The following is a 26,512-nucleotide window of genomic DNA, read 5'->3' on the forward strand; positions in this document are numbered from 1 at the left end:
GCTTCAGTTCCAGAGAGATTCCGCTGCTCGGAAAACATAAGGAAAATACATTTACATGGGCTCTGCTCTCTGCTCTCTGAAGGTTTTTTTTTTTTTTATAAGTTGCATATACTCTTTTGGAACTTGGATGAATGAAGTTGGTTGTAATTTTTTCTTTTTTCTTCCCCAAAACTGAAACATCACTGTGTTATCAACACTGTTTTCACCACAAATCCAAAAAATAGCACCATACGGTCTATACCAGCCCAAACTCATACAATAAGATGCTCGAAAGTAGATTTCTTTGAAATTGTATAGTATAATTCCCAACGATATGTATGAAATCCTAAAATCAGCATGGAAATAAGCTAACAGATTCCTCTCATTGTGTCATGCTGCTTGTCTGTTGAGTCGGTGCTTTTGTTTCTACTGTTATGCTGGAATGCGTGTTAAAAGTTCTCGATCTTTTCTGTGTTGCTTTTGCTTTCTAGATAGAATAGAATTGTCTGCAATTTTAAATCTTAATTTAGAGCAGAGGCATTTTCTGAATGCAGCAAATAAGGCATAAGAGAAGGAAAAGGTTAATTTCCAGTTCCATTTTCTTTATGGTTAATATATGGCAAAAAATTCAAGTTACCTCCCAAATTTAATCTGCTTTAAGTATGTCTCTTTCAAGTGATTTTGAGACAACTTGCTACTTCTCCAAGTAAAGCCTCAGTCTTGTGTGTTGTGGCCTTGCATCCCAGCTGGCACTAGGGTCTTCCTTCTGGGTTGTGAGGGATCTCTGTGGTGACTTAGGGCTTAAGACATGGGTAAGAATTAATAGTTATTTCAAGGCTCTTCTTGACCAGTTGTTGGGCCTCTTTGATAGCCTTATGTTCAAGGAGCACCTAAACTATTGCTTCATGTGGCATCTATGTCTTGCTAAGCGCTCATTCTGGAGTGGACACGAGAATGAAGTTGTGAGATTACATTAACAAGTGGAAGGCAAAATGCTTACTCTATTTCTTATACTCTTTCCATATGCATTAATAATAGCCGTAGTTTTGTCTGTAACGTTAATCCAATGAAAATAAATGACTTGCATATGATCTCATGTTTTGTCCATCATCAGGGCAGGAATTTTAGCCAGTTCTTCAAAGGCACAGGATGTGGGTTTTCACATCCTTTTTCTTTCCCTCTTTGTTTATATAAACCCATAGGATTTGTAAGCTCTAAGACCTCATCTGATCACCACCATTCTGAGGTATCTGGCAGTTGTTTGTTGGGTGATGGTAAAGCTGTAAATGAGTGGGGTAGTGGCACCAGTGGAGATTGCAGCCGGTGAGAGAGTAGTTCTACAGCTGGGCCAGAATGTGCTCAGACTTGCTAAGGCAATCTTTATGTTACTGAACAAATGATTCAGTCGGATTATCCTTGGTTTGTGCAAAGGTTTAGGTCAGAAACAGCTGTGAGTCTGCACCCAATTTGAGGATATTGGCAGTAGACGTAGACCTAGGGGATGTTAGAAGGTAGGTATAACAGCTTCAGAGAAGCCAATCCATTTTAGAGACTTTAAACTAGGAAGAATAAGGTTGAATAATACTAGGCAATGCTGAAAGAGTAATGAAGACTGCCCTTAAGTTCAGCGAAATCAGGCAGGACTCCTGATGCACAAACCAAATGCCTAGAACAAAGGTCATGTGGAGATGGAACAGCTCCAAATAATGGCAGAAAGCCATGTGTAAAGATTAGGGAATCAATAGATGTACATGTGTATTTCTGTAGCTAGCCAAACATTAAGTCTACCTGAACATACACTGGATATGAGCCAAGGTGAGTTGATTCTAAATTCTAGCTGTTAGCAGACCCTGCGTTGAAGCTCAGATGAAACTTGCCTGTTTTACTCTATCTTGCTGTTTATCCTGGATGGGACTAAAGTAACTGGAAGGTTGATTCTAGTAGGAAGCTGAGGTAAGGCAAGAGCAGTCAAGGGGCCTGGAAGATGAAAAGTCATCTCTTCCAAACACGCCAGTGGCCATATGAAGAGTGAGCCACATTACTCCTTAGCCTTCTCCTGTCTTGAGTGGGCTGTGCCAGAAGAGAAATATTTCCATTCTGTGTATATGTGGGACAACAGAGAGTTTGGGATGAAATCTAGCTCTCCAATAGAGAACAGCTTCAAAGAATTCTTTAGCCCTTCCTGCTCCCTTCTAGAAGTTATCATAAACTCATTTATTTCCCACCCAACTCTGATATGAGTCTGTAGTTTTCCGTGCTAAAAGAAGTTACAACTATTACTTTCTGACTTAGGTAATGCCATGAATACAGTACAAGCAGGTGCAGGTGCCAATTTTTTTTTCAATCAGAATTGAATTCAGAGGTTAATATTGATGCAGTTGAAGACAGAAATTTCAATACAAAATATGAGACTCCTAGAGTTCTAGTTAGTTGCCTTTGATGAATTGAAATAAATTCATATTCTCTTATTAAAAGCCCAGAGAAGAAACCGAAATTCAGCTCCGTATGCATGATTCTTTTTAAAATGAAGGCTAAGAAAATCCCAATTGATACATATAAGACATAGCTTTTTAATTTATTGTTCAAGCATATGCAAAAAGGCATTAATTTTCAGTAATATAAAATTCTCAATGTGTATTGCCTGGAGCTATGGTTTTGAACCTAAATTGCATGTATTTACTAAGCCATATAGCTCTGCAACTTGGAAAATGGAAGTGCATTTCAAATGTGTGCAGAGATTGCTACTGTTAAAACCAGTTGTAATTTATAAGTGAGAAAAATAAAGCTTCAGATGGCAGATGAAGAGACACCTATACTGACTCCATATGCTTGGCTGCATGAGGTACGTTCCTGGGAATAGGAAGCAAGTGCCATATTTTAAGGAATTTCAGAAGTCAAGCATCAAGGGGTAATAGAGTTGACCTCCAATTTCAGAAATCACAAGCTAACGTTTGAGAGCATTTTACTTCCAAACTTTATTTAAAGCTCTGCTTAGCAATCAGTTTTATTATAGTGAGGAGTTTTGGCTGGGAGGCACATTGGTTGTACTGCTACCTAGCTGACTTTTCCCTTCAGTAGGAGATACCGGTGGCCAAGCTGGAACTTCAGACTCTGTGTGGGTATAGTTGGGTTGGCCTACTGTCCATAGTTTCACAAGTGGGTTTTTCCATTCTCTGCTCTTTGAACCTTGAGCAAAGGACAGTGAAGTTGGCTTATGTTTCAAACAGGAGTTTTTCCATTTTCACTGTACTGTCTTCCTGGTGTTGAAAGATTTTAACTGGTGTTTTTCTATCAGCTTCTTTCTTGAGTATCCATTATCTGTTGCTGCAGTATGTTATCTAAAGGCTGCCTCTTGGTATTCTCAGTGGGTAATTGTCAGCACTGGTGCTTCACCCTGCAAAGGTGTTAAGGAAATACAGGTTTTGGATGTATATTTAGTGTAGAATTGATTACACCCTGTGTTCCCTCCATCTAGAAGTGAAGATTCAATACAAACACAACTTTATTCTTTCCAAAACGATATAACTCTGCTTTCAGTATAGATTTGAAAGTTCCAACAAAAATGAGTGTTGAAAGCATCAGTGTTATCCTATTCGATGAGAAGCATAATGAAATAAAACTATGACTTCCATGATCCTTGCCTTCTGCTCTTAACTTGGCCAAGTTAGCATGTCTGTTGGTTCTCGTATGAATAGAAAAAAAAGGGGAAGTTTTGGTATATTTTCTGTTAAGTTTTTTTTTATCGTTCATAAGTATCCATACTTGCTTTCTGAGGACAGAATTTCAGCCTTATTAACACACAATGTGTAAATTTGTACAAGAACGGAACATTATTTTACCAGCTGAACTGTGAAAATGACAGGTTTAAAGAAAATGCTCAGAAACACATCCTGGATGAATAAGGCTTCTATTTTAGGAAATACAGAGTGGCTGTAAAAGCAAATGCAGGACAAGATTTCTGAGTAGACATTATATCTTTTATTAAACTAGACTGGCACGCCTGGGAAAATTAGTAAGGTTCTGGGCAGCCAAACCTTTTCTGGGGTCTGAAATGGAAGTCACAGATTTCAAAGCTAAATACAACTTGAGAACAGTTACAGTTTGGTTAATACGTAGTTTGGATATTTAGGTGTTTGTCCATTAAACTGTGAAATCCTAAGTTCCCATAGAGTTATTTAGCAAATGATTTACTTGAAGTCACGGATAAATGCCGTACATAGTCATACATAGCTTGGTCTTTTTCAAAAGTAATAGTGCTGGACAGATATCCGGACTATTATGTGTTGTTAGCAGTCTGCTCTCATGCCTGTTAGTGTTTAAAAGCGTTGTGTTTAAAAGCAAAGTGTTGTTTATAACTGTGCTTGTATTTGTTTCAGATTTGGAGGAAAGGAGGGGTTGCTTCCAGAATGTGAGGTGATTACTGGCAAAGCCAGGAAGTTTTTCTACTGAATTAAATCCTTTGTCAAATGGCACATTTATTTTCAGGGAGACTATTTGGACAATTCAATGAACTTGAAATAGTCCGGTTACTTTAGCACTGTGGATTGGAGAAAGGAAAATAAAGAGACAGAAGGCACAATTTTCATACTAAGGTTCCTCCCCTGCTTTACTGCTGAGCAAATGAGCTGCCACATCTGCTGTGCTGTGACAAGGTCTGGACGGGCTACACCCAGAAGTCTATATGGAACTGGAATACAGGCAGATGATGGAATTGTTTGAGCTGTAGGCTATCTGTGCTGTCACATTTAATGGCATACATTCAGAATCATCACAGACAATACTGAGGCAGAACACAAGAATGTGGAGCACCATCTTTTTTGACTCTTCCCAGAAATCGGTTTCTTATGTTTATTAATTACAGTGGTGCAGAGACACCGATTTTGCTGGTATGGTTATATCACTGGTGCCAAGAACAGGGCCATTTAGCCAATTTATGGTAGATGTTTTTTGCAACAGCATTACAGTGTGAGCAGTACGAGTGTAACCAATTGGATTTCTCCTTGTGTATAAAGATTCTGTTGTTTTGGATCTGAATTACAGTTCTGATTTAATTATTTTTGTTGTTAGTGACTGAATATTGGCATTCAGATTGATAGCTAGAATTCCTTTCAGAGAGATTAATTTATGAATGATTCCTTAATATAAAACCTACTCATACTTCTCTTAACCCTTTGGAACTGCTGATGCAATGGGGCCCTTCTGTATCAGTCTCCCATAGGACTGCAACAGGATTCTATGAGATTTTTATCTTCTGGAAGCTGGGCCACTTCAGCTTTGATTTTTATTTTATTTTTTCTATTTTATACATTGGTTTTGCTGGGATTCTGCAGCTCAGTTGTCACTGAGATTCAGAGAGACCCCTTGTTATTTTGTGACCCCGGCGTCTTCACTGGTAAAACAAGGATAACAGTGCTTAGTTGCTGCCAGGTATGTACTGGTATAATGTTTATAAATACCTCTCAGGGTTACCGGTTTTTCCAAGCACCCAGTATTTCTGCTGATTGCATTTTAAGTAAAAAACTACGTGTTTGTGTGGTTGGGGTGGGGTTTCAATTATTTGATGTCAAGTTTTGTTTTATTTTTGTAATGATTTATGCAGTTGTTAATCAGCAGCTGAGTCCTCCGAGGAAACTTCAGGGAGCTCCTGCATTTAGAAACAATCCTGCTTCTAGTATTTTCTCTCCATTGTATTTTTCTTCCTTTGTTCTTTTGTTCTCCATTATGAAGGACATTTGCATGAAAACAAGATTTTTGTTCCTTAAGAGTTCATCTGCTCCTGCTGCTTATTCCCCACCTGGCCATAATCCTCTGTTTGTGACATCTCAATTGGTGGCTGTGCAAATGATTATGATGTCGAAGACAGGATTATGACTTCAGGTGAGAAACAAACAGCAGGAACAGGTGAACTCAAGAGAAATACACATCTCGATTTTTCTCTAACTATTTCTATGCTAAAAGCAAGAGCAAAATGCTGTCAATAGATTACATATGCATGTAGAAAATACCTGATGTATTGGCAACTTGTGTCACACCAGTGAGTAACATGGAAAATCTATTCTTAAAATTGCCCTCAACTTACTAGTCTAGTTTCAGGTACGGAACAGCATAGTAGTGGGATAATGTGCAATGTTGGAGCAGATCCCAATGTTCTCTGATATAATGAGAGGTTCTTGGTACAGCCTGATTTGGGTGATGTAACTAACATGAGATTATCTGGTTGGAAAATTCCTTGTTGACTGTGAAGGTATTGCTCAAGAGAAACCTCATCTTAGGATTCAGCTTGTGGACTTGTGACTATGCTGACAGTTTAGGCTTAGGAAATACTTTTCATTCCATTTTGCATGGTTTTAAGAGTACTTACTTTTGGATAGAGAATTTATTTAGAGATGTTGGATAAGCATTCTTCTGTGTGTGTGTGCAGTTTGTGGAATCAAATAGAAGAAATTGTTGTCCTTTATTCATATGTCACTGGTCTGCATTAGGATGCATAGATGAAAATAGGAGGGAAGAGGGGAGTTAATATGCACAGAATTAGACATTGAAAGTCATCTAGTCCGTAAGTTTGATATTTGAAGTGCTCCCGGCTTCAGAGAAACCATGGGGAGTGTTGTGTGTTTTTTTTTAAACAGAATTGAAGTAGTTATCTTTGGGATCCTGGTAATTAAAATTAGAAAGTTGGTAGCATTTTTATTACGGGCAATTCTAGTGGTGAGATTAACATTAGATAATCTTATCATAAAATAACCAGACACCCTGTGATGATCTGACACATGAGAGGCTGCACAGAGCTCTTGGTCCCCCAAGGGCTGTGATTGTTTTATGGTTTTATCTCATGATAACCATGCTTTGGTTTTACCCTTTTCTAAGAGTTTCATATAGTACCCATCTCGCTGCCTCCCCCCGTAAATTTGTAATTTAACACCACTCTAGGAAATGGCAAATCAGCATGAAACTATTAATCTTATCTCGTATCATGAAGCAGACACTGATCCAAGAGATTTGATTACTTTGCTTCTGGTCATTATCCAGAGTGAAAGCTGAGTCTGGACATTTGTATCATCAACATTTCTGTCATCAGAAAGCAAAAGATTTCAAAAACAAAGTGAAATTCTGCAATCGATCTCATTTAGTGTTTCAGGCCACAAAAGTACTGTGTGGCACTGAACTCCTTTAACTGGTCACTTTGTGATACACCGCAGCATGAAAGTCTTCATTTCTATTCGATGTCTAGAGCTTCTTTCCTAGTCATTAAAAGTGTGATGAAGGACCTGAATGTCAGGTATGTGGGCTCTAAATAATCTGCAGTGATTATAATGAATTTGGTCACAGTCGCCACAGGTTTGTCTTGCCTTGTAAGTATTTTGAGACGGAGCTTGCAGTCAGACTCTCTGCTGCCAAGTTGCTTTTTCATCTTTTGAGAAAGGCTGAAACTCGCTTCTGTTCAGCCCTGCAAAACTCAGTCTGTGTTAGCGAGAACTCCGTCCGGAAATAGCCAGCTGCATCCTCTACCCTCCAATGAATATATGGTGAATATGAAATTCAGTTTTAATTTGTATTACAATTTAGCTAATTAGGGAAAACACATTTCAAATACCTGACTGAGACGGTACAATTTGCTTTCTTCTTTTCTTTACTTACAGCTTTTTTTTTTTTGGTACAGCTCTTCTGAGTATCTGCAACTTCGTATCTTCTCTCCCATTATGCTTGTGACACTAGAAAGGATGCAGCCACTTAATATTTAACTATGAGGGAGGCTCAGTCTCTTTTTTTCTTCTCCACTGGGGTAGATCTTTCTGCTGTACAACAATATTTGGAAATAAAACTTTTTACAATTTACAAATCCTGAGGGGTTTTACTGAAGTAGAAATACACGATAGGAATTTCTTCCGTGCTCAACTGGATGGTTCAACTCTGTTTCTTGAGGGAGTGAATTTCACTGTTGACCTAATTTTTCTCCCACCAGAGTTGGCGCAGAGTGGTTTTAGATTGCCAGCATCAGCGCTCTGCTGTTCTTTGTAGAATCCAGAGTTTTGGAAGAAAAGCTGAAGTGCATTTCTTTCACTGCATCTTCATTCTGACTTGTGGGGACTGTACTATAGGGGCTTGTATGTGAAACTGACCTTCCATGCCATTAAGATTACAAGCAGGGCATGTTGTTTTGTTAACTATTAATGTGAACTATTAATCTCAGGTTCTGCAAAGATGTTTCGTTCTTCTACGTATTCTTCTGTCTTTATGACGAAGCCCTGGTTTTGTGCAAGGATTTTCAACTCAAGCACGTGAACATACTGTCACCTGTGAGCTTTTCTATACTATATTCCCGTTAGCAAACCTCAGGGTGGGTTTTACTTGGTCTGCCTGTCTGCAGTATCTCAGAATAAAGGCGATTGCCTCACAAGGTCACTGCTGTCCTGGAGTAGTGGAAGGCCTTTCAATTTATGTTGGTCACGCCCTTTTAACTTAATGTTCTCCTTTACACAAGCTGGTAGTGATGGATGTCCATTCAGATAACCTAATGGCCTACCGTAACTATAGTAGAGCCTTTATATCAATATTCCGCAGCCGAGGCCCATCAGAACAGACTGTCATACTGCTCTACACTACATCTAGGGCCATTTTATGCAAATAGTATCAGTGATACCATTGCTATACTTCACAGTTTCAAGCAGAACTAGGAAAGATCATTTCTGTGGGTCAAGAGGAAGATGATCTTTGTGGCTTGATATATCAGAGGTCATTTGCTGCTGTCAGCTGTCTACCTGTAACTACTAAACCCATATCAGAATGACCGGCCTCAACTCTTAAGGAATCTCAGCCACAGAGAGGAGGTCTTCTGGGACTTCCTCCATTGTATTTTGAGTGTGTTGAAACTATTCAGAAGCCAGCGTCACCATGGTGGACTTCAAAAAGAAACAGCTGGCTTGCCCCTAAGGAATGAGACACTGGTGTTTGCTCTATGCCTCCTCCTGTTTGATTCAGCTTGTCCTGCATGCTTTCACTGGTTAATTTATGTACCTGTTAGAGGTATTGCAAGTCTGCCAAGTAGAGAACATTTCATTTCTCACTAAAATCATGGCTTGTATGCCAAGAGGACCTTAAATTTTTGTGTTTAGAGAGCTGATCCTTCCATACTCAAGTGATATAGCTAGCTTCTGTTGCTCGAAGGACTCAGGACATACCAGTCCCATGCACAGATGACTGAAGTACGTAACAGGTTGAAATACTGCACTGTGCATCACTTTAGGGAGATCTCCAGGGGTGATTGTATTCTGCACAAAACTTCTAAATATACGTGCTCTTAGTAAAAAAATGTCCGTGTCATTTCCAAGTTTCCTTCTCACATCTATGGATTTCCTATCTAACTATGGAAGAAAATGTAACCGTATATTTCTCTGTAACTTAAAACTAAGGGGTTGACTTCCAATAGGAGTGGAGTACTTGTTAATGGAAAGGAATCTGACAGCTATCTTGTTAAACCGGTGTATGAGCTATGGAAAAACTGAAGCAGGAACAGGAATCATAATGTATATGTTGTATCTGCCAATGAGAGAGCTCTGCCATCAGCCAGAGAAGACAGCATTTTAAAGCCAGACTCCTTGGCAGCAACTCTGCAGCTACCTGTCTACCAGTTCATCCATCCATATGTTGCACTGTACGTGTCAGTGTTCTGGGAATATAAATATTTTCTCAATATTAGTGTAAAATAGAAATAGTATATGCTTCCATTTATGTGTACTCTAACAGGTTGATTTGTAGTTTCCCCACTCCCTTGTTTAAAGAAGTTGTTCCTGGTAGTTTAGTCAAGTTTCTGCCTGTCAGCTGCTCTGGACTGGCCATTTTATCTCATAGCTTCACTTCCAGTGACAGAGACATAAGCTATGTGATAAATGCCATCTTGTGTTTACTGGGGGATGGTGTGGGGTAAAAGCATGCAAGCTGTTGTCTGAAAGCTGATGAAACAGTGAGCAGTCAGTGCCTAAGCCTTTAGAGAAAGGTTTTCTAATATATGGTATATGTATTTTTGAATGTGGAGAGGTGAAGTGCCATGGTCCTGACTTGACTTTTCTCAAGGACTTTATTAATTTTCTCCTCTCAAGATTATTTAACACAAAGCCATTGGGCTGCCTGTTGTTCTGCCTTGCACTACGTTTTGTCTAGTTAATACAGAGCTATGCACTAGCTAGATTTTGATGTGGGTCTTTTTCCAGCCTTTGTTCTGAAGTACAGCGTCATTACAAAATGAGGAAGTCCTAAAAAGCTTTTATTTTTTTTCTACATGCAACTACTGCTTTGACAAGATGAAGTGAGTCAGCCTGTCATTAATGGTGTTGCATTGAAATGTCTTCTTCCATGCAACTCTTGTTGTCATTCCTTGGCATGATCATTACTTGCAGGGCAGCTTAGAGGTCAATCAGGCAGAGCCACGGAGGCACCCACAGCTAGCCTCAGGATACTCCCTACAAATGTAAGATCAAAAGGGCAGGCACATGAAAATTACTGTTTACTTTTTATGAATTATTTCCCAGAGATAGGATCATTAGCAGAATCTAAATGCTGGCTGGCTCGCATTGCAAGGGCACTCCTGGCAGTATGTGCTCACTTGGGCACACCTTTCCATTCTTTTAAAGTCAGAGGATTCTATGTTGTTTTTTTTTTGTCTTTGTGGGATTTCTATATTATTTAAATAACTTTCTAGTTGTATCCTTTCCCCCAAAACACTGTCTCTGCCTCTGAATATGCTTGTAATTCTTAAATGTCTTCCATTTCTTTCCTTTGTTCATGCAGCAAATTTCAAAGCCTACATGCATACCCTGGGGAATCAGCAGGAGACACTTAGCTTCTGAAGGAAGTAAAACTTTCTGGTAATCTCAGTGAACACTGACTGGTACTTAAAATTCATCACTGGCCAATGGGTACCGCAGTTATCCCTACTGTAAATACAGGGGAAAGGGGGAAAGGTGATATTGGCTGTCATGGTGAGGTACAAGTTGGCAAATGCTGATTCAATGTCTGCTCCTGAGGTAATCTCCACACATCAAACTCTACACATTCTTATCCACATAAGTATCTGGCTTCTGTTTGATCACAGTAATCAGGGCTATTTAGGGGGGTCACGGTATATTTGCCCTTTTGTCTTGTGTCTGCAGCTATGAAAGCATGACTTTGGAGCAAATGTTGATTGAATTCTAAAGAGACTGGCAGTGGCTGGGAACATGTGTAGCTGCTGATATGCTAAACTTCTGATTCCAAGTAAAAAAATTGTTTGCTTTTTAAAAAAAAAAAAGCTTTGAAAAAGTTACCTTGAAGGACCACATATACGGTGGACATTACTCATTAATGAAAACTGATATGAGCTTCCCTTTTATCATCCAGCATGTTAGTACAATTAATGCAAAATAATCAAATGCTGCCCATTGTAGGAATGAAACTAAGTCTGGCTATAACCAAAATTAAATCCCTTATAGCTATTTTTGTATGTTCTTAAAATGTGTGCTCTGAGATTAAGCAGTTGTCTTTTTTTCCTTTTACTGTTTTATACATATAACTATAAATATATTTTATATATATAAAAATACAATTAAATATCTCTGTATATAATTAAAATGTATATAGTATACTCCCTTACAGCTCGTTTACATGCTACCCTTAGGGAGCAGATGTCCAATGGCATCTCTTTTCTAAATCCTTACTCTTATAGCCTGGCTAGACAATTGGCATAGGTGTGTTTTTACTTATTTGGCATGATGTTTTCTCAGCATCACTGTTTTCTTTGGCATTCATCTTGACAGCATCAGCTAGAGAACTTCTTGCTAGTGTTTAAAAGGATAAATTAAACATTCTGTGTTCCTCCTTTTCCTCTTGCATTGGTACAGGAAGTTTATGAGCCCTTGAACAGTCAGCGGATCTTACATGTGGTTGAGTTGGGTCACTGAGTTCTCCAGTGTTTAGGTCCTCTATACAGGAGTGAGTCTGGAGCTTAAGGAACAATGTTCATAAAGCTGAGCACATAAGCTAGAAAAATAAAGCAGTTGGCACCGGGCACAATATAGGCTTGTATTGAGCTGCAGGCAATGCTTTGGATCCAGGATCTGGCATTCTTGCTGTGCGTTTCTTGTAAACTTTACAACAAGGCAGAATCAGTTATGCAATTGTGCTGTTCTTGGTAATCTTTGTTGTTGAAGTCTTTGTTCTCATCGTGGAGAACAATGGTTTTTAAGGTGTCTTCTATTGCACTTACTGCTTTGTAGGCTTTTTTGTAATGTGCCACACAGGTCCTTAAGCCTGTCTTCTGAGCCTGTACACTTTTAAGATGATACCCAAGTTCAGGTAGGTTTCTAGCAGCAGTCTCCTCTGTGCTGCTAGGGTGGGAGAATGATGGAGATGCTTTTTCTACCCAGTTGCTAAGAGAGTGCAAGATATACCTGTCAACTGATACTGTTAAATTAAGATTTCCATTTCCCTGTGTACGGCCATACCTTTACAGACAGGTGTAGATGTGTTGGAAGAAGGGCTATTTTTGGCTATAGTGTAGGATACCCTGAAGGTAATGAGTTGTTTATAGTAGATCTTGCTTATTCAATAATTTCCACTACATTTCAAATTAAGGTCCTAAATTAGGGTTAGTGTCATACTTGTTCTTCTGCTATGTCCTAATTCTGTTTTAAAAGCACATAGCTAAGGACTTTAATATGTTTTAGATTCAGTGCTTGTAAGTTATACTGAAATCCCTAAGGGAGCCAAAATAACTTATTAAAACCTTGCAAATGTTTTTGACTGCTGCATTCTATTATTTTCTATTCCAGCGGTAGCATACAGCCTCTGCTGATGGGCGGAGGAACGCAAACCTCCAGGGCCCATTAGACTTAACTTGTTTACTGCATTGATATCTATATGTTAAATGACAAGAGAGTTCAGGTTATTGAATAATTTAAAATTCAGCTCTAATTGGTGTCATATGACCTGGAAAAGGCCATGGATGACGCCAGGAGCATGCTGTGAAATTCTTATAAATAATTCATAAATTAGATCATTCATTTGCCTGGATGTCTTGTTAAATGCAGAAGTTTGTAAGTAATAACTGATGATATAACACCTGTAAGTATTTAGTTCATATGCTGGAAGGTAATCTACCTTGATGATCTTCTAGCAAAACCTGCCAGAGTATGAGAGTTAATTGCACTAGGGAGAATGCACTACATTTATTTGGGATGGGGCTTTGGCAAGGCTTACTGTGCAGATGTTGCATTACGCATTCTCTATCAGCTAGACAACTATTCTGTGTATGCCCATGTTAAAAATGCAGCTCATCACTCTTCTGCCCTTATTTCACATGAACTCCAAATGCACTGGGAAATGGTAGTGACCTGCTCTGCTCACAAATAGTATAGTTTTTGAAATATTTATCTAGGTCTTGAACTACTGATTCTTCAGTAAAATAAAGGGCAGAAGTAAAAAATTGAAGTCAGAAGATTGTGATTTTTCGTTTTTATAATGTTGGCAGCACATTGAATGTTAATAGTTAGACCTGGTGCTATCGAGATTAGTATGGTGGCATTTTTCTTTTGTGGTGCAAACAGGTTTGCTGTACTTTTGTTTCGGAAAGCAAACATGTTTGCTTTATTTGTAGTGGTCAGATATTACATTGCCATGTGTAGCTTACTCTTTGGGCTTAATGGGCATTCTGCTCACAGTGACTTCCAGGACTAAATGCATAGACGCTGCACTTCAGTTTTCTTGGAGCACTGTATTATTAATGACTGCCTTATCAGCCAGCATAAAACCAGTTTGCTGATCTGAAATGGAAGCATTTGTTAGAGATTATCTACAGTATTTGTGTAGCTGGAAGAGAAGGGTGGCATGTTTATGAATGCAAAATATACACTTAAAGCTGAGTGCCAGCAAATGCTCACTTGCCACTTTGAATGCAGGTTTTTTGTGCACCTGGCATCCCGGCTCAAACCCTAATAACAAAGGGGAGAGAAAAAAACAAAGGCAGTGAAAACAGAGGAGGTGTTTCTCTGCTGTCAGCTAGCAGCAATGGATTCATTTTTTTGTGATGTGATCCTATTTTTATTTTTGTTTTGCTACACCTGTTCAGTATATTGAATTCGGTGGATTTTCACGGGAAAAATACAGGCTTGTGGCTGTCATTCACATATTGTTTCTCTGACTTGAGACCACTTGTTTTATTCAGTGGAATGTGGCAATCATTGCTGTACATAATTACTGCAGAAAATGGTGCTTCATTTCTTTATTTCGGTCAGCTTACTTTGTGAGTCACCCATGGCATCCATCTCAGGTACTAGCGGAGGCAGATGCTGTACCATTATCGGGGCACCCTGTAAATGACTGGTGCTAGGTTAATCATGTTAGAGATTTTAATAAGGATTTTGTGATTTAAGGAAAAGAAACTGATAGACTTCAACAGGTCCTGATAATTTACTTTGAAATCTTTACCATTTTACATCTTTCTTGATAAATACTTACGGATTCTTGGAAAGAATAGCTCCTTAATCACTAGTAATGCATTTCAAATAGTCTTATCATTTGAAATAGTTGTTCTTATAATGGCTTTTCTGTTGCCCAGATAACACACCCGAGCTTATTTATAATGTATTCTCCTTATTCCAGTGACAAGAGCAAGTGCTTACACTGCTGATAGATCTGCAAACCCCAAACCAAGCTTTATTCAGGTGATACCTCTACATCAGCAGTGTGTAGTGCTGACTGAGTTCCAGGTTTAGGATGCGTACCTTAATGAGTGTGTCAGCTAGGTCACTAATGCATGCCCATGACACTCTTTAAGGTGTCTGTGTATATGGTAGTCTCTCATTTGCCCATTTAGAAACTCTCCCTTTATCTTGGGACACCCTTAAGGCCCTGTATTTTTTTCAGGTTGCTGCTTCTGACTGTGCTTGGCTCCCTCTGGGCTCCCAGCTCTGTTCTGCACAGTGAAATAGTTCTGAACTTGCATGTTCCTTGCTGCGTTTCTCCTGTACATAAAGAAACGCCAAGGCTGAAAATCTGGTTTAGAGAAATGTGCTCAAGATGCCATCAAGAACAATTTCACTTGATTGCCTCTCAGTATTCAAGTGTATTTCAGCTAGGAACTATAAAGCCAGGTGCTCTGGGTTAAACTCTGGCCCGGCTGACATCTACAGGAGTTTTCCTGTTAACCTTAGTGGCTCTGTATTTTTCCCAGTATATGGATGGACTATAGCTTTTGTCCTGTGAGTGTAAGACTTTCCAAGTTAACGATTCGGGTCTGTTTCCTAAACGTGTTTTGTGCATGAGTATCTACCTGTGAAATCTGTCAGGATGTTGCTTGTGTGGAGATCATAAGATTTGATCTGCTGGTAGCTTAGCCCTGGCCATACAGAACCCCGTGTGCTGTAATCAGTTTTTAAATGTCTCCTCTACCAGAGCCATGCGCTGACACTGCAGAGCACACAATCTGCATGTAAGCATTTGCAGAGATACTAATGCTGCATGCATAAAGCTGGTGTGCTGTTTGTCTGTTTGTAGGAAGTTTTATGGACTATATGTTTGTTTAAGCTTTGCTCTGAATCCCTGAGCAAAAATTACTGGGATTGCAGTGAAGATTTCTTAGAGCTCCCCACCTGTCCTCCCTTTTCAGCCCTTCTAAAGATTATTTGAACTATTTTTTAATATCTTCTTGTTTCCGTGCAAGAGTTTCACACTTGTCTTATGAAATCTTATTAACTCTGTTATGCTGCAAGGAGCAGTCTGAATTTTTGTTTGTTTGCTTAAGCCTCAGTTAAAGGAAGTTGTGTCTTTAAATACTATACAGCAAGCATAGGAGAACTCCACAAAGGGGAAAGCACAGCTGTTCCATCATGGTCCGTCATGGTTTCCACGCATCCCGTAGGTAATATCTTTCTTAAACTCATCTTGTAAGATTACTTAATTCCGTATGCTTATGAGTCTTTAGACTCAAGGCAGTATATGAGTCTTTACGGTTTTTTCCCCCACTTTTCCCTTTCACCTGGCCAGCATCTTACAGATTTGTCCTGGCGTGTTCTGGTTTTATGATTCTTTGTAAGTATAGAATTCAGGCAATTTTCCCTGCAGCCTACATCCAGCTGTAGTTTTCAATTAAAGCATTAACAGAAAAACACGTATTATGTACAAAGTTGTTGGCTCCCAGTAGTTCATTTTTCTTTAGTATTAGAATTTGCAAAGTACTGAGTAGCCTTCAAAGGCATGTGAAATTGGAATTCAGTCTTCTACCTAATGTGACCTCCTTCTTCTAAAGGAATGGAAAAAAAAAACGAAACCCACGTGCATTTGATGACATTAATGAGAATTTCCCCCCCTGCAAACATATTGTAACTGTGAAATAACATTAAAGTTTCTCTGCCTTGTTATGAAGCCTTTAAATGTCAATGCCATTACTGAGACCATCAGGGCAGATTTAATGGTGGCCAAGGTCAACAAATGCTAACTGGTACCTCTCTTTTAGGGCCTTCGGGGACTCCTAATGGAGTCTCAGCCATGAAGTTAATTTGCGATGTGGGCCTTTATTCTTAAATATGCTCCGATGATTATTTTGTACCATCTCCATGTGCTTAGATTTCTTAACATTCTCTTGTGTCTTCAGTCAATAAAACAAATGGCCAGAATAAGGAAATTCCGTTATCCTGTGTTTTACATCTTTCTGTATTGTACGTTCCTTTTTACTTTACGGGCTGATGAAGGTCGGGTGTATTCCTTCTGTAGATGATCCTACTCTGTCATTTCTGATAGGATCTTACAAAACTCTTTTGGATCTGCTACCACCTGCTGTCCCAGAGGTCTGGGCCACTGGGCACGTTGGACCCCTTTTTCTGTAGCTGCCCTGAGTGATGGGCTAGCAAAAGGTGGGAAATTAGGGACAGAATTTAACCACAAGATTCTCTCCCTTTCCCTTTTCTGCAGTATTTCTTCCTGTTGCTGGTTGTCTCTTTATGTATTGCTTAATTTGGATTTTTAAAGTTTTGTAACCTTTATTTGCCTAGAAAATACTGCAGACAAAGATGGCAAGATGCAAATAATAAATAACCAAACTCCGTCTTTTTGGCAGCGTGTTGCCTTTCTGCTCACTTGCCCTGCCAGCCCCTCTGACTTTAAAATATTTTAATGTCCTGCACTTTTCACCCAGTGCAAGCACCAGACTTTCCTCAGACATTTAACAGTGACATTAATGCAAATGCCTCCAACTTACTGGGCCCTTTGGGGCAAAACATGACATCCTTGGCTTTCAATCAGGATATTTTTATATGCACAAAACTAGAAATAACAAAATATCAGTATTCAGGTGCTAATCCACGTTAATTTATATTCTGAGAAGTATACCAGAAACTTGTAATTGGTTGTCTTCAAGAACAGCAGAGTATATTTGGTATTTTGTTTATTTATAAAAAGGAATTTAAATTGTGAACACTGCATAGATTTGAATTGTGTGTCTCTCCTGATCATCACTGGACACTTACTTGCATCCCTAAGTTCTGCTGTTATGGGGCTTGCTGGCCGACTTTCACTCTATGTTGACCATACCTATCTGTTGTAAGCACTGCTAGAATGCGAATCACACTTTACTCACTGTCTGTGGATGATGAATTTCACTGCTGAAGCTCTTTCACTGAAGTGGTTTCATTATTTTTTTTCATTACCTTTAACAAACCCGGTGTCTGTTAAAACAAAACAGCAACAACAACAAACAAAACTTTGTGAGAAGTCCCAAAGGCTGAAAGATTTTAAATTCAGTATATTATTGAAATTAATGCAAAAGAAATCATGGAATCACAGAATGGTTGTGGGTGCCTGATTCACTATCACTCTGATGTGCATAACAACCCAAATGCTTAACCGCCTAGATGAACCATAGCGTAAAGATACTCTGAGATACGAGCGGGATTTTGACGTGTGTTGCATAATATCCATGAGTATAACAAAACCACTAGAATTTGCTTGCACCGAGTTGACAAATGTGAATTACAGTTGCTTTCTTTCTTCAGAGTTTTATCAGAGTATAATCACTTGCCCAGCTTAATTGAAAAATCACTTACGTTTATAGCTGAATTTAAACATGTTTTGTATTTAAATGACAGCTTTTGATGTACAGCCATTTTTTACAGAAAGTAGTTGGTTTTTATCTGTGTTTCTGTAAAGATATTTCAAAAACTCTCATCAAATTTCCAGCGATAAGTAATATCCCATTCAGTGCAAGGTGAAATGTTTTACATCAAATCTCCTGCTGTGTAATGGCCAATCAAAGAGTATTTATAGAGGCTGAATGGATTTTTTGGCTCGGTATTCAAAATTAAACATTTCCAAACATTAACATTTAATGTTTTTTGCCACTCTTCAAGTTGATTTTATGTAACCCTAGATGCTCACAACTACTTGATACTCTGAAGCGACTCATTTTATGCTGAGCATCCTGCAGGCAGTAGTTTTGCATTTATTACACTTGTGTAGATTGAATGAAATGTATATTTGATAGCAGACCCATGTCTGTCTTTCGGTAAACATTTTGTCAAGGTGGTCTGTACGTCCATCAGCAGGATGCAGTGAGTCTATTTCTGAGTGAGCCTGTTTAAATTGTGACATTAATGAATGAAGATCCATTTTATTAATACAGAGGAAATTGTTTCTCTTGTTTCAGGTGTCTGGTAAGAAGTCCTTCTGCCAGCAACCGCCCTCAGAACTAGATGGTTCGTACTTAGCTGTTGCAGGACCTCAGACTTTGTATAAGAACAGTCGAGCATCAAAGGCTGGAAGCCCGAGCCGTGTAGCATCGTCACAGCCTTGCAGGAATAATCATAACTATGGAACTGAAATCATTTACAACCATCAAGATCGTCCGAAAGAAAATCCCTTGGATAATGGTTTGCACAGAAAGTGCAACAATATGACTTCCTCAGTCAAGGAGAGGAGCCCTCACCATGTAAAACCAGCTCAGGAAATGGACCAAAAAGCAAATGAATTTCCAAGCACATGCCCTCCACAAATGATTCATGGCTGTGCCTGCAAGCACGTAGAGAGTTCAGGTAGCCTTCAGAAGAGCCACCATGTCAGCCAGGTACCCAGAAGACTCTCTGGACCAGCTCTCAAAACCTGCGATTATTCCAGGCTCTCTCGAGTTTCTGGGCTGAATGACAGCAGGGGTTCAGGGTCTAAAGAAACAGAGCAAGCTAAAAAGTTGTCTGAAGAAAGAAGGCAGCAGCTGCTTCTGCAGAAGATGGAGCTGGAAATTGAAAAGGAACGTCTCCAAAATTTGTTGGCTAAACAAGAAGCAAAACTGCTCCTAAAACAACAGCAGCTACACCACTCCCAAATGGATTATAGCAGGTGATTTCAAGATTCATATTAAAAAAAAATAAATTCTAGAATTTCTAATGAAGACTTGAGCAATAGTTATAAGGGGAAAGTGGAATTTGTAAAATAAGATAAGGCAGTACCTGTGGCACAATTTCTCCGTAACAGTGATTTAGAGGAGAAGAGACTTTTTAGTATATTAGCATATACTGTTGGGAAACAGCATGACAGCTGTGGAAAGCAGCAGAGGAAAACAGTATGTGGTAGAAAGAAAGGCATAAGAAAAGCAGTTCTAAGAGACTGGGTAGGAAAAGGAGAGTATTAGAAGAAATTGAGAGCTTGATCTTAGTGCAGGCACTTCAAGGAACATAGACGTTTGGCAAGGGAGCAGTGTGTGTAGATGACATAGACGTGGCATTCCTCTTCTTTACTCGGAGAGGTCAGTTTTGAAATATTGCACCTTCCTAGGTGGTGACTGGAAGAAATACCTTTTACAGAAAAGATGAAGACCATTTTATACATTTAATACATACATGTGGCAGAGGAAGGAAGACGTCCTGTGATACAGGGACGTTTTCCTTTCAGTGATATTTCTGCAGGCGAGGATGCTGAGGCAGGGGCAGAAGACCTGCTTAAAAATTAAAAGGGAAGGGCGATAACCACAGAAATGTGGAATGTGGCTTCAAAAGCCCTTGCGATTGTTAGAGAAAGTGAGAGAACATCTTCCTGACAATTTAAATGGGGACTCTGGCAATACGGATAAACTGATTTATTGGTATCATTAAACCAAGAAGGGGATTGGGTTAAAGCCACAGAGCAAAGAGTTAGACTAGCTGGTATAACTCAACTGAGTGCAAGCATTTCAGACATAGGAAGCTAAAGCAATGGGAGGAATCTGTCAGTCTTTAAGAAAAAACAATAGGAAGGTTTCACAAGAAGTTTTATTTCAATATTGCTTTAATGTGGGAACTGCTGACAGCATCCCACAAGTGTCTGTAATACCTGACCCACTTCCTGCTTGCATGCATTATAACCACCACAGAGGAACATATCACTTTCTCTGCTTATTAACAGCCCTCTGGTTAATCTTCAAACTCTAAAAGAGAATACTGTAACTCAGATGATCTTTTGTTTGACTTCTTGGGCCCTGTCTTACACTGAAAAGCGTATGTTTATTTAGGCCTTAAAATGTCTGTTTTATCAAAGTCAGTCATAATTGTGTGAGTTGAAAATGGCTGAGGCTACAAACAAAGAATTATAACTTAAGGCAAAAAAGAAGCAGGAACAGATGGATTCTTAATCATCAAATGCCTTAATTCTATGCATGCAGACCTCTAAAGAAAAACAAGTAGAATATGAAGGATGTACAGCCTAAGTCTTTTGGAGTTTTGTTTCAAAAAGATAATTTTCAGACTTATTTGAGGCATCATCTGCCCAGGGAAATAACTAGACCTTACATATCTCTGTAATGTTGTGCTTGTTAATACCATCGTGCCTGTTTTAGCCTCTTTTTTTTTTTTTTTTTTTTGGCTGAAAATGAAGGTGGTTCACAGAGCTCTGGTTACTTTACTTAAGAAAAAACAGAAGGAAAAAATGCTCTGAAAAAGATCATATGATCATTATGAGCACTGAATCTGTTTTGTGATCTCTTCAGAGGTGAAGGTGAATGCACATTTGCCATTTTGACCATATGAAGCTCAATTAGACTTCAGTGTGCTTGCTTTTAAAAAATACTCAGTCTTTTTAGAATGAAATGGTTGATATTTACAGACAAATCTCATAAGCATTACGAGATTCTATTTCAGTTTTGTCTGTATAATTCTTTTGCACTTTATAACAGGGTAATTTTGTGTACTACACAAACAGTGGAAATTTGTTTAGCTAAGCTCGAATACCTTTGCTTCTTTGGCAGGAGACTCTAACCTAGTGCATTTCTTAACGTCATGGCACTTAAATATATATATAATAAGAATCCATTTCCAGGTTGTGTTTGTTTTTGTCTGTCCTTCTGCATGGGTGGAATGCTGGTTGAGGCCCAGTTTGAGCTGCTGAAAGTACCGATAGTATCGTCATTCAGTGACAGATGAAAGGTCTGACCATTTGTAATAATTAACTCTTCTTCTCTTATGAGAAGTATGAATATGAACCGATCCTTTTTTTTTTTTGGACAACAGAGCTTCATAACTTCATCTTAATTTCCCACATTTCTCTATTTAGGCTCAACTGTTCATAGTACCTTCAGTCTGCAGTTTCTCTGGATGTGAAGTAGTTGCTCAGCTATCAAAAATGGTGGGTTGGCAGGGAAAGAGGCAGATCAGTGACTGATATTTCAGTGGCTTCAAGTTGTACCAGGGGATATTCAGGTTCTAGGCTGGGAAAAGCTTCTTCACTGATAGAGTGGTCGGATTCTGGAATGGGCTGCGCAGGGAGGTGTTGGAGTCACTGTCCTTGGGGATGTCCAATATTGTTTTTACGTTGTACGAAGGGACATGGTTTAGTAGCGAAATATTGTTGATAGATATGCTGGATGATCTTGGCTGACCCTTCCAACCTTGGTGACTTTGTGATTCTATGATTCTATGAAGTCAACCATCCCAGAATGTATAAAAGTTTCAAAAATGGTAAAATATACTTTCTTGGTTATGTGGAGAAATCTGGGTAAGTAAATCCCAGAAACAACAATTTTATTTAAGAGGGAAAAATGCCTCTATTACTGACCTTTTTCACTCTTCACTGGATAGAAGAAGTTGGGATAATTCATTAAAAATTGAGGATTATCTCTGTACACGTAGTTTCAGAAGACACAACCACTGCAAACATTCTATGTTTTGAGCAGCTTATGTGATACCTTTGAGTTCGGGTGTTGATGAAGCCATATTCATAGCCAACGAGGAACGTTTGTTATGGGACACTGACCATTTTCTCAAGAAGGCAGATAGTTTGAAAGCAGTAAATGAAATTTTTCTAACCTTTTTCCCAGTGGAAATCTACGGAAGGAAAGGCACTGTACATCAGTCAGCCTTCCAAAACAAAAAGTACATTTGAAAGCATGAAAATAGTTGTGAAAGCTTCTCCATTAAACATGATTAAGTGCTTTGCTTGTAGCCACAAAACATACCCTATTTGTGGTGAATTTCTGTTATGGTGATAGGACCAGCTGCATAAACAGCTACCTCTGCTTTTTCAGGTTTAAAGGCCACGTGTCAGGTTCAGGAGATGTGCTCACTGATGGAACACCTGGAGAACTTGCTCTGATGATGAACGGCAACAGCATGGGGCTAAGGTAATTTTTTTCTTCTAAGTACTTCATAGTGTCAGTGCATCTTCTTGACAGTGTAATACTGGCTGCCAAGTGTATCTGTTCATGTGTTTGTTTCAGATTAAGAACTCTTTTTCCCCATAAATAAATAAATAAAAATTCTTGGCTGTTGAGTTTTATGGGGTAAATGTTGAATTATCATTACCCAGAGTTTAGGGGTTGATCTCTGTAGCAGTCTCAGACTGTGTGCATCCCACCTTCAGGACAATAACCTAGCCCGGACCTGATGTAAAAAGTATGTCAGCCTTTACCTCTGAGATAGAAATGATATGTTTCCACTGGTGATAGTTGCTTCTTTTTAAAACAACACAGTGTTGCACCTCTGCTCCATTATAATCAGTGCTAAAATAACTGGAAGTAGAGTTAAGCTAATATTTAGCCCTTTATCTCCATTCTGCAAGCTATTTAAAACTTTAATGAACATATGACTATTTTTTTTTGTGTGTGTTCCGTCCAGCTATATTTTGTGCTTTCGCTGGGTGAAGAGTCAGGCCTGTTAGAAAAACAACAAATTAAAACTGTGGACTTGACAAGTTTTTCCTCCCACTCTCAAAAATAAACAGCATTGTGTTCTGTGTTTGAACTGTATCTGTTCTTTTGACCCCAGCTTTCTTTTTGGTGCACATGAGGAGAAACTGACCTTTGAGTGGCCCTCTCTTTAATGACAAGAGAAATCTTGAAAATAATAAGCCCTTCTCTCCTCTTCTGGTATGATTGTAACATAAGAAATGTGTATTTATTTACAAACTAAGGGTTCAGTACTTTATTTTTGTGTTTTTTTAACCTTAATTGATAATGTTTTTCTATTGAGACCCCACTTCATTGAAAAGGGAAGTCAAACAATAGGTAACACTACTTTTCCTAGAAGAACAGAAGTTGCTAATTTCTTTGGAGTGCTTCATTGCAAAAGCAGATGTTTTGTTGCTATGAGTAACTGACATATCCCTCATTGTATTTTGATGCTTTTTGTTTTGTTTTTGAACAGACTGAAGTGATCAAAGTGTGATCACTCTTAAGAAAAGAGTTATAGAGTCATGATATTAATATGCAGTAGCATTAAACCACTGAAGGAAAGATGTAACCTAGAACATCGGCAAGGCTTCTTGGCAACAGATTACCAACAAATGCAAAAATCTTCATAGCCTAGCACATAAAATGAGAAAAACCTGTGATGTTTACAGAATGAGAGTTCCAGCTTTCAGAAAGCTCCCTCTCTTCAGTCCCCTGGTTTAATTTACTGTAATTTTTCAAGGTTAATGTGCCCATGCAGTCTTAGGTTGGCATGCCAGCTGGTTCCTAAGTTTGGCAGCATAACACTTGGAAGTTTTTCTTCCTATATGCCGTCTTTGGTTTTGCAAAGGTTACCAGATGAATGCTCTCTAAATAATTTACCCTAATGTTAGGCTGAAAGAGGCTGACAAAGACAAGTTCATTCGTCTTTTTTATGCATTTGAATATGTAAGTGATGTTTTCTTCAGTATAGAGAGTGAGTGTGCAAGTGTGCGACTAGGGCTAAGAGAAGAGGTAGAGATGGTAGGAGTGTACTCATTGTTTTTTAACAGTCTCTTCTTATTTTTCCTTCCTTTAATGGATCTGCCAAATGGTTCGTTTATATAGCAAATACTATCAGACCTATAATGGAACACAAACCCTCTCTGACTTCCTGTTCACACACAAAGCTCCTCTAGCAAACCTCACAGCATGAAACTTGATTTCAGTCTTAAAATAAGCAAAACTTAGTTTAAAAATCTCTTGATACTTGAAAGGGAGAGAAGAAAGCCCCTTAAAATACTAAAGTTACTGAAGTGAGATATTGGAGTTTAGATGTAAAATAAATAATATAATCAAGAACTGAAAAACATAGGTTGGGTTTTTTTTGTTGTTTTTTTTTTTTCTTTTTTTTTTTTATAATTAACAGCTCATTTTGAGGTAATTATCTACAATTACGAAAATTTAATTGCAATTTATTCTCTGCTATCTGTGGGAAGAGTTGTAAGCAAGGGAATGCGCATCACTGCCAGGCATAAATGCTATAGGATGGGTACAAATAATAGAGGAGCCCTTAATGAAAAACAAAAACCAAATAGGAGCATGCAGCTGTGCCAGGCTATTGAAAGGTAATTGTAGTCAGAAATGAGATATGTACTTTAAAAGGCATCTTGTCATCTCCTGTAGGGATTAATTTTTTCCCTGCTTGAAAAAAGAAAAAAAGATTTCAGGAGCAAGTACGGTGCAGAGTTTGATTTCTGTTGCAGTTTTTGGTTACAGTGCATTTGTGAAAAGGAAAGCTTCTGCCTCAGGGAGTACTACAAACTATAACCCCATTTTCTCTGCTAGTTGTCCCATTGTGTTTTCTTCATTAATTGCCAAAGTCATCAAGTGTTGCCCTTCTCCCTCTTTTTGGACTGTCCCAGTATGAATTTGCAGTTCTGTGTTTTTTCTCCGCTGTGATTGCTGAGGAGCTGTTGGGAAGAATTGTGTCTGTCCCATTGCCCTCCCTACAGCTGGGCCTGTGCCTGGGACCTGAAGAGTCTTCAGATGCAGATAGGCACAGCAGTCAAAGCAGGCTTTATTGAGAATGTTTTTTTGGTAGAGTGCTCCTAAGTGAGTCCACAGCTAATTTTCAGCTGTGGAGATAGTAACGTTTACAATTAATGGTAAGTTGTCTGATTCTCTGTGTAATTTCTTTTGCCCCGGTGTGCAAGATGCTTTAAAAAATTCAAAGTAAAAACGTAACCTGATGCATTTGTTTAGCATAAAACAGCCTTTTACAAAACACTTTCCATCTCCCAGGCGCAGATGCTTGGTACATGCTCAAGTACCCACTCCACACGTATTCAGTATGATCAATACCCCCCAGCACCTGCTTTTGTGTGTGCTCCTGATGCCTGCATCTGGGAGAGGAATTTTAAAACAAGCTGCTCTTCTCTCCTTTATTTATTCTCAACTTTCGATCAGAGCACTGTGGAAATAAGATGTATTCAACAGCACAAACTCGAGAAGATACGGTTTGCTGCTTTGCAGGTCCCCTTCGCCAGACTTGTGCTGTGTGCCTAAATCTCCATCGACAATGTTCCCTGCTTATCCAATTCTCAGGCTTCCTATACGGCTCTGCCGGTACAGCTCTGACTGCCTTCTCTCTAACGTGCGTCCGTTCCTCGGATTTCACACAATACTGCTTCTGCACCTCGACACTGACCTGTGCAAAGCGTTATAAATAGGAATTGTTGGATACAGCAGCTATCGGAGGGGCTTACGGTTATCTGCAGGCACTCTTTCAATGTATACTACCTGGTTAGAGGATTTCTTTCCCTGAGTATTAAAGGTTTGCTGGTGTAATTTGCCACCTTTAATTTCACTGAAGTCTTTTTATGTTTGCATGCTTCGTTTTTTATCACCCGCGTGGATTTTCTCCAGCTTATATTTTTAGTTAGTTGAAAATGACAAACATGGAACTCAGTAGTCCTTCGCCTCTATTTGAATGCTCATTGCTATGGTGATAGTTCCAGGAAGGAATGCCATCAAGGGTCTTTCAGAAGATTTTTATGTTTATGATGTAACTATTTTTATTATCTTGTAAGAGAAGGTGACAGTTATCTTTTGCTCCTGGCTTAGTGCTTTGTTATGTACTGGGTTTTTTGGGTTGGTTGGATGGTTGGTGTTATTTTCTGCAGCTTGTTAGACATACAAGCATCATCTTTCTGTGGCGGTGCACAAACACACCTCTGTGTTTTTGTCCACACGGTCAGTGCAATTAAAGATAAATGCAGGGGAACACAGACTCACAGCTCCCCCTGCTGTTCCAGGCACATGCTGTTTCCTTTGCACCATCTTCTCACAGTGCATTTAAAAATAAAACAAAAATTAAACACAACCACGAGGCTCTGCCACCTC

General features: G+C 38.9%; 1 protein-coding gene across 4 annotated transcripts in view; it reads left to right on the top strand.

The window, feature by feature from the left end:
• KIAA1328 (KIAA1328 ortholog) overlaps nucleotides 1-26,512 on the top strand; it is a 170,737-nt gene that overhangs the window by 96,060 nt on the left and 48,165 nt on the right. For all 4 annotated transcript variants that reach the window (XM_015848261.3, XM_085529795.1, XM_015848262.2 and 1 more), the window contains 2 exons: nucleotides 18,647-19,332; nucleotides 22,487-22,582. In XM_015848261.3, coding sequence (XP_015703747.3) covers nucleotides 18,647-19,332; nucleotides 22,487-22,582 — 782 coding nt within the window. The remainder of the gene's footprint in view (nucleotides 1-18,646; nucleotides 19,333-22,486; nucleotides 22,583-26,512) is intronic.

The sequence above is a fragment of the Coturnix japonica genome, chromosome Z, assembly GCF_054131305.1.
Source record: "Coturnix japonica strain WE chromosome Z, WE-NBRP24, whole genome shotgun sequence".
In the NCBI taxonomy this organism is placed as follows: domain Eukaryota; kingdom Metazoa; phylum Chordata; class Aves; order Galliformes; family Phasianidae; genus Coturnix; species Coturnix japonica.